The sequence below is a fragment of the Crocodylus porosus genome, unplaced genomic scaffold (genome assembly GCF_001723895.1).
Source record: "Crocodylus porosus isolate Cpor-Errol unplaced genomic scaffold, CroPor_comp1, whole genome shotgun sequence".
Classification (NCBI taxonomy): domain Eukaryota; kingdom Metazoa; phylum Chordata; order Crocodylia; family Crocodylidae; genus Crocodylus; species Crocodylus porosus.
In genome coordinates, this window is record NW_017728947.1 from 85,507,537 (window position 1) to 85,514,580 (window position 7,044).

General features: G+C 42.5%; 1 protein-coding gene across 1 annotated transcript in view; it reads right to left on the minus strand.

Annotated features, from left to right (window-relative positions):
- KCNK10 (potassium two pore domain channel subfamily K member 10) overlaps positions 1-7,044 on the minus strand; it is a 145,215-nt gene that overhangs the window by 5,742 nt on the left and 132,429 nt on the right. Inside the window, exons 5-6 of the mRNA XM_019552379.1 lie at positions 4,752-4,938; positions 996-1,138 (exon numbers count right to left, since the gene is read on the minus strand). Of these exons, the coding sequence (XP_019407924.1) occupies positions 996-1,138; positions 4,752-4,938 (330 nt within the window). The remainder of the gene's footprint in view (positions 1-995; positions 1,139-4,751; positions 4,939-7,044) is intronic.

Sequence of the window (7,044 nt, forward strand, 5' to 3'; positions counted from 1 at the left end):
CAGCACCCAAAGCTTCGCACAGCCTTACTGCACATGCATGCTCATCAGGACTTGCCCTGAAAGACCATCTAGCAGCTAGCTTGTTGTCCTTTCTCAGAAAGTCACTAACTACAATCTTTAGTGGCAGTATAAAGTCTCCATAAAGCCTTGAATTTTGTAAATACCATCCCAAAGTGTAGGAGGCTCTTCCCCATACCGGTTCTTAAATGGTTTGTTTCCCCAAGCATGGACTTTCAAAACACAGCATTTCTTGTGGGTTGTCCAAAGAAAAATACAGTTCCATTCAAATGTTCCTAAATATTTTCAACTGTATTATGTTAGTGTCTTCAGGCACACAGATATAGAATCATGACTTAAGAATAAGAAGCCACATTTCTTCTGAAATGGGGAAAAAAAGAAGACAAATGAATAAGTCAGAATATAATGGATTTAGGCTTATATAGCTGCTCAGTCCACTATCATAGACCAAATTCTTCCATGATGTATCTCCATTTGTCTCCTTGGAGATACACCAGGGATACATTTAGCCTCACATGAATCAGCTGACTTCACAAATGACTCTCTTGACAAACACCAGTACCAATCTGACAAACTGTTCTTTGGTTATGCATTTGCTAACTAATCTCCCAAAGTAGGTGTTGTTATGGCTATATGAAGAGATTAAATTACATACATTTATTATGCCAATCTGCTCCAAAACAGACTTTAATGTTTCAGCCATGGCAACTACCCTCCATTTTGTACCTTGAGTCAATAGCATATTTTCTTCCCTTCCCTATCAATTGTGGAGGATAGTGTTTTGGCTGAAGTTAATCAAGGATAATTGGTACCATGACACCTATTTCAAAATAGATTTGAAAAGAGGCAGTGACTAGGCTAAATCAAGGCAATCATTTAGCATCCGTTCCACATACAAGACCATCTTTTCCTGGCTAGCAGCAATCTGGCAAGTACTTTTATGAAGTAACAAATTACTGAGAAATTAGTGGTCATACCTCCTCTTTTGTCTTCTTGGATAGAACTCTTAGCCAGTCTCCAATCATACTCAGGACAGCAGCAAAGTAGGCAAGACCAACGAGAATCCAAAACCATACTAAAGGTTTATACCATTCCCGATAATGGATATCAGCATTTCCCCCTGCAATAAGCAGATATTGTTCTATTCATTCTTAAGAACCATGAGATGGCTAAATATTTAACTGGAGACCCTCTGTATTTCTGGCAAATCATGAAAGTATTTTCAAGTTCTAATCAGTACCTTCCTGTAGTCCTACCTGATGATTAAGGGAGTCTAGTCTGGTGTACATGGTCTTTTCCTGAATGGAGACCCTGCAAAACAGTCTAATATTTTGATGCTGATGATGCAACAATTTTCTTCTTTACATTACACATTTTCTGAGATGAGTATAGGATTAGGGTTAGGGTTTCTAGTTTCTAGTTTTTGCAGAGGTCAAGTCTAACCATCAAGGTAATATTATTGTCAAAAAAGGAAGTGGCTGGTAAAGTTTAGCTGGATCTAGAGTCAGGAAGAAGCTGAGCAAAAGTGTTTTGGATTGCAGTTGCAGACTTACACAGCTAAATCCTACTTCAAATACCTGAGTTCTTTATTGGATCTAGAGTGCCAAAAACACCCAAAATTTCAACTTGTTTGTGTGCCAAGGGCAGATAGCAGGGGAACCACTGAGGGCCTGATCCTTGTTCTGGCCATGTAGCCCCAACCCCTTCCTCACCATCCACCCAGAGGCACAAGTGCCAAGCAAAATGTCTTTGAGTGCCACACTCTGGCACCCGTGGTGGGAGTTGACTACCCCTGATAGATACCATAGTTACTCCCATACCACAGGCCCCATTCCCTTCCAAAATTAGCCTTCCAAAGCCTGGGTGCATTTCTTAAGAGGGGAAGCTCATTTTCTGCCTAGAATAGAAAGATGAAGATGCTGTAAGATAGCTGATGCGTCTTTTCCTTCTCTTCCCTTCAGCAGCTGCATGAAGAGAGGGGTAGAGTCCAGCAGGGGCAAAACAATGGTGGGGGCAGGGGTGGAGGGGGGAAGAGGTGTGATCAGACCCTGTTTTGATTCTTCTTGCACCCAAATTTTAAAACCAACTGCCAGGCAGCAGTGGCATTTCTATTCAGGCACTGCTGACAGAGGGAGTCCATTGTGTCACTGAAGGAGTGAACTGGCTAATTCTAATCTATCTGATTCCTGCTAACCATTCTTTACTCCAAAGGTGTTAATGACAAACTCTCCTTTTTAACAATCTTTATGGAGCACTAATCAAGTTAGTCTTTCTTCAGCAATTTTGCTGGCTGTTAGCTACTCCTGGTTTCTCCTTTCCTATTTCAAAGCCCTGCAGTCTATTTTAGCTCTTTTCAAAATCCTACATCTGCCTATGAAGTCCAGTCTTCAGCAGCAGCTACACTTTCACCTTTTGTCTGAGTAGCCAAATACTGCTACCAATTTAGCTGCAAAAGGGTTAAATAGTACCTTTTGCCTGTGTAGGAAACAGAGTGCAAATGAGCTGAAGATTAGGCTCTGCCCTGCTCTACTGAAGTCATAATTCCAGGAAAATCCTTTTTTTTCTTTTTTTTGCTCATTATACCTTCCCAGAAACAAGGTGCATATCTCTTTTAGGGTCATATAGTATGCGAGAAAATATGGTGTGTATGTTCATGTTTTCTTGCAGTGACAGACACTGCATGCTGCTACAATGGAATGCTCCCCCCCCCCCGAGCTTTTACAGCCTGTTTGCAATCAGATACATTCTAATAAACCCTTAAAATGAATTTTACCCAGACTAGGTTTGAGTGTACTTACAATGATTGAACACTCCCATGAAAGCCCAGGCATTCAAGGGTTGGCAGGGCCCCAAATTTTGTTTTTGATGCTAATCTCCCTCTATACACTGTATGAATCACTTTGCCTTTCCAATTCTCAGCCGTGTGAAACGATGGAAGGTGGGGGCTGCCGTTGCTATGGCACAATGAGGCCATTCTGATCACACATGTCCCAGTGGAAGCTTGCTGTAAAGGAGATTGCCTTGGTCTGTCACATGGAGTAACCAGGCAGTGAATGAAGTGTAGCATCATGTTTCTGCAGCCTATCAAATACTGTTTTGTGATATATTTTCCACTATGTTCAAGAGCTGTAAAAACACTTACAAAACACTTCAGTTTACAGACTTTGGGCCAAATTCTCAGTTAGTGTAAATCAGCATACCTCTGTTGACACTGCTTTACTCCATAAGAACCCTATTTACTTTTTGGCTCTAGCAACACACTAGGTGGGTGCTACTACATGATGCTAGATTTATCCACCTTAAATGTATTTTAAAATAAAAGGTCTGTTTTTTTAGAATTATTTTTCTTTTCAATTCCAGTGGGAAAGGGAAAGTACTGCAAAGCAGGGAAAAGTATTGGGAAACTCCCACATTCTTTTTGTAACATTCTGGTTCTATAACAACTAACAGTAAAAACGTCTTTATGTTCAGATGGTTTCTGAAAGGCCAGAGTTGCAACATTCAGATTTAGTTCTGAACTTTCCTTAAGTTCCAGTATATTTGGATCTGGGGCTCAGTTCAGGCACATCTCCACATATAATTTATGTCTTCTGTATCAAAAGCGAACAAAAAAGGAGTAAGGAGCAGCATTTAAAAAAAGAAATTACTCTGTAGCAAGAAAACTGGTCTCCAAATGGCTGTATATTAATATTTTTAACTCAGATTTCATTGGTATAATAGGAAATAAGAGGACAAATAAAGCACATCTTTTTGTAACACAGGGATCCATCCTTATCTCAGAGCATTTGTTATGCCCAGGGGTATAGGCTGTAGCTGTGTTGGTCTAAGGACATAGCCAGGAAAGGTTTTTATTTTATTATTGTATATTTATTAAACCAACTATTTGATTTGGTCTAACAAAAGATATCAGATTTACCCAAAGAACCTTGTCTGCCTTAGTTATGTCCATGAATCTTAATGGAAGGAAGGCTCATGCACCATTGGGAAGAGAGAATCTATTTAGTGTCTAACTAGTTATTCCTCATCAAAACTAGGTAGTAAATTACATTTCCCCAGCTCTCAGATCACCAATCCCAGCACAGCTCCCTCTTTGGTAAATGATTAAGCTCAATCCTTATCCTCCTATTAGTACTGTGTTCATCCCAGAAAAACCATACAATTCTCTTAGCATCCCAGCACATTCCCCATTACTCCTTCACTTCCACTGTTAATTTTTCTTAATCAAATAGCTACAATATCAAATTTCTACCAAGGCTGGAGAGTAAAATCCTGAAAGATGCCTCTGAAGAAACTGCAACTCATGCAATGGAAATTGTTCTGCTGTTCAGCTAGTATCAGTTATATTGGACTGCCTGGCTCACACACACAAGCATGGCCATCTAAAGCTATTTGATTTGTTCATTAGGACCCTTATCGATGTGATGCAAAATAGACAAACACAATTCAGAAGTTCTGGATTCAACAGAGGAGTCATTTCACTCATGAATAATTCATACCATAATAAGAGACACTCTGAGCTCCCCAGTTTTGCATTGTTTACATTGCTGGGAGCTTGCACTCTTCAGATGCGTGAACACCTGGGTTATTGTCAAATGCACTTTAAAACAGATAGAGAGATTCAGAACAGTGTTCAGTGGAATACAACATACTTGTAAAAGCCTTGGAGCAACAGGTAGGAGCCCAGGCACTTACACTTAGTGCCCCTAGATTATATGTGGAATTGCCATGCTCACCTGCTACAAAATCACCAAAGCCAACTGTGGTCAGAGTGACAACCACAAAGTAAATGGACTCCAAAGCTGTCCATCCTTCAATGTGTTTGAAAATGACTGCAGGGATGGTCACAAAGACAATGCAGCCTGCCAAAATGAAGAGGATAGTGGAGATCACCCGGATCTTTGTCTGACTCACTTGTTTTTTCTAGAAAAGGGAAACAAGAAGAGAAAAATACAAAACATTTCTTTATTAATTACTGGGACTTTTTCCCTAATTGATGAATTTAACATAAATACAGAATCAGTCCTGTAAGTGAGACCCTAACAACAATCCCTTTAGGCATGTCTACATGAGATGCTTAACTGCGCAGTAGCATAGTTTACTGTGCAGTAAGTGCGTATGTCTACACGTGCATGCTTACTGTGCAGTAAAAACCCCTGCTCACACATAAATTTGATACCTGCAAGCGCAGGTATTAAATTTACATGCAATTAGTTACTGCACAGTAACACACATGTAGACATGACCCAGGAGCAAAGTTGCTCCCAGGTCAGCCCTCCCACTAAGGGGCTGGCCTCAGGCTAGCCCCAGGACTCTGGGCTGAGAGACTGTCCTGCCCCAGGGCTGGGCTGCCTCTATAGCAACCTTTGCCTCAGGCCTTTAAAAGCCTGCAGGCATTTTGAGCCCTTGGGCACAACAGCAGGGAGCCTGAGGCCACTCCAGATCTTCCTGTTCGCCTAAGCAGGCTGCAGTCCACCTGTCCCAGCCTGCCTGCACCCCGGCACCGCTGGCTGGCACCACAATGCCATGTACCTGCCAGGCTTATGCCATCCAGGCCTGCAGGGTGCTGCATGCTGCTGCAGGCTCCAGCCAGGCTTGCCAGCCCCCAGGCCCAGCTGCAGGCAGCTTCTGGCTGGCAGGGCCAGCTCCACCTGCGTGAAGCCCATTCCCAGCAGACTGCCCTGAGCCTGCAAATGCTGTGGGGCCTTGCCTCAGTCATACAGCTGCCAGTCCCATGCCAGGGTGCAGTGCCAGTTCAAGCAGGGCAGGTGCTCCAATGCCTACATCTATGAGGGCCTGTCAGGCCAGATGTGGGAGCATGGGCACAACCAGTTGGTGCAGCAGTGCTGCATAAAGATCAAGGCCTTGTGTGCACAGTGGGCTGCCATCACTGATGACAATTATTGGTCAGGGAGTGCCCACAAGCCCATGCCCTTTATGCAGCAACTGACAGAAATCCTCATACCCCAGGAACCAGGCCACAGCTGTGCAGGCTACAGTAGCACAGACAGCCTGCCCAAGTCTCCACCTCAGCCAGGAGTGGAAGTGAGTGCAGGTTCTGGGTTCTGTGGGAGCAGAGCATGGTCCTGGGTAAGGCAGTGCAGGCCACAGATGATGAACACTGGGTTCTGGACACTGCCCCAATGATGGCAGTCACCTTCATGCCACCTACTGCCCAACCCCTTTACTGGGCTAGGTATGACAATTGTTTTGAGGCTCCAAAGAAAATCAAAACACAGTAGAAGTATTGTAGATCAAGGAAATACTACGGTATGAATATCCTTATAAACTTAAAAAACTAGAGATTACAATAACCATGCATCAAAACTGATTAAGAGCTTGAATTCTTCTCATGAGAGACCCACCTGGTATTGTCATTTTTCTGCAAAGCACTCTTCAGTCTGCATTGCCCAGATTCTCAGAAATAGTAGATCACAGTACCTTTGTTCAAGTTTTTCAGTCCATGGCACTGAGTTGCATTTAGTGAGTCATCTGCTAAACCAGTGCAATGTTATACATCATTCCAGAGTGTTTGGGGAGGGGGAGTGAAATTCTTACACACTAGAGACAGTGTTTGAAAACATTCAAACTGCAGTTAGACTTGTATCCAGGTACAAAATTCAGATTCTTGATGTATTGAGTCTAAAAAAACTGGGCTGAAAAGCTCACAAGAAAGGAAATTCTCTTAAATTTTCTCTTAAGCTCCTGTTTCCACCCAGGACAGCAGCTTTAGAGGAGCAGGAGTCTCATGCTCATTCACACTTCTGTGTCCAGCCCCAACAAGAAACAAGGGAATGAAGTATCAGAAGGTAGAAAACAGTAACATCTAGTAATACAGTTCAAAATAGGTTTAGTTTGATCATGGTGTAACTTTGAATGAAAAAGAATCAGGTAGGCTCTTTGTTTATAAGAACTGCACAGATTACAAAATAAGGCAGAGGCTCTCTTCTTGTTCAGTGTTTGTACAGAACCTACTATAGTTTCATAGTTTCTAGGGTCGGAAGGGACCTGAGCAGATCATCTAGTCCG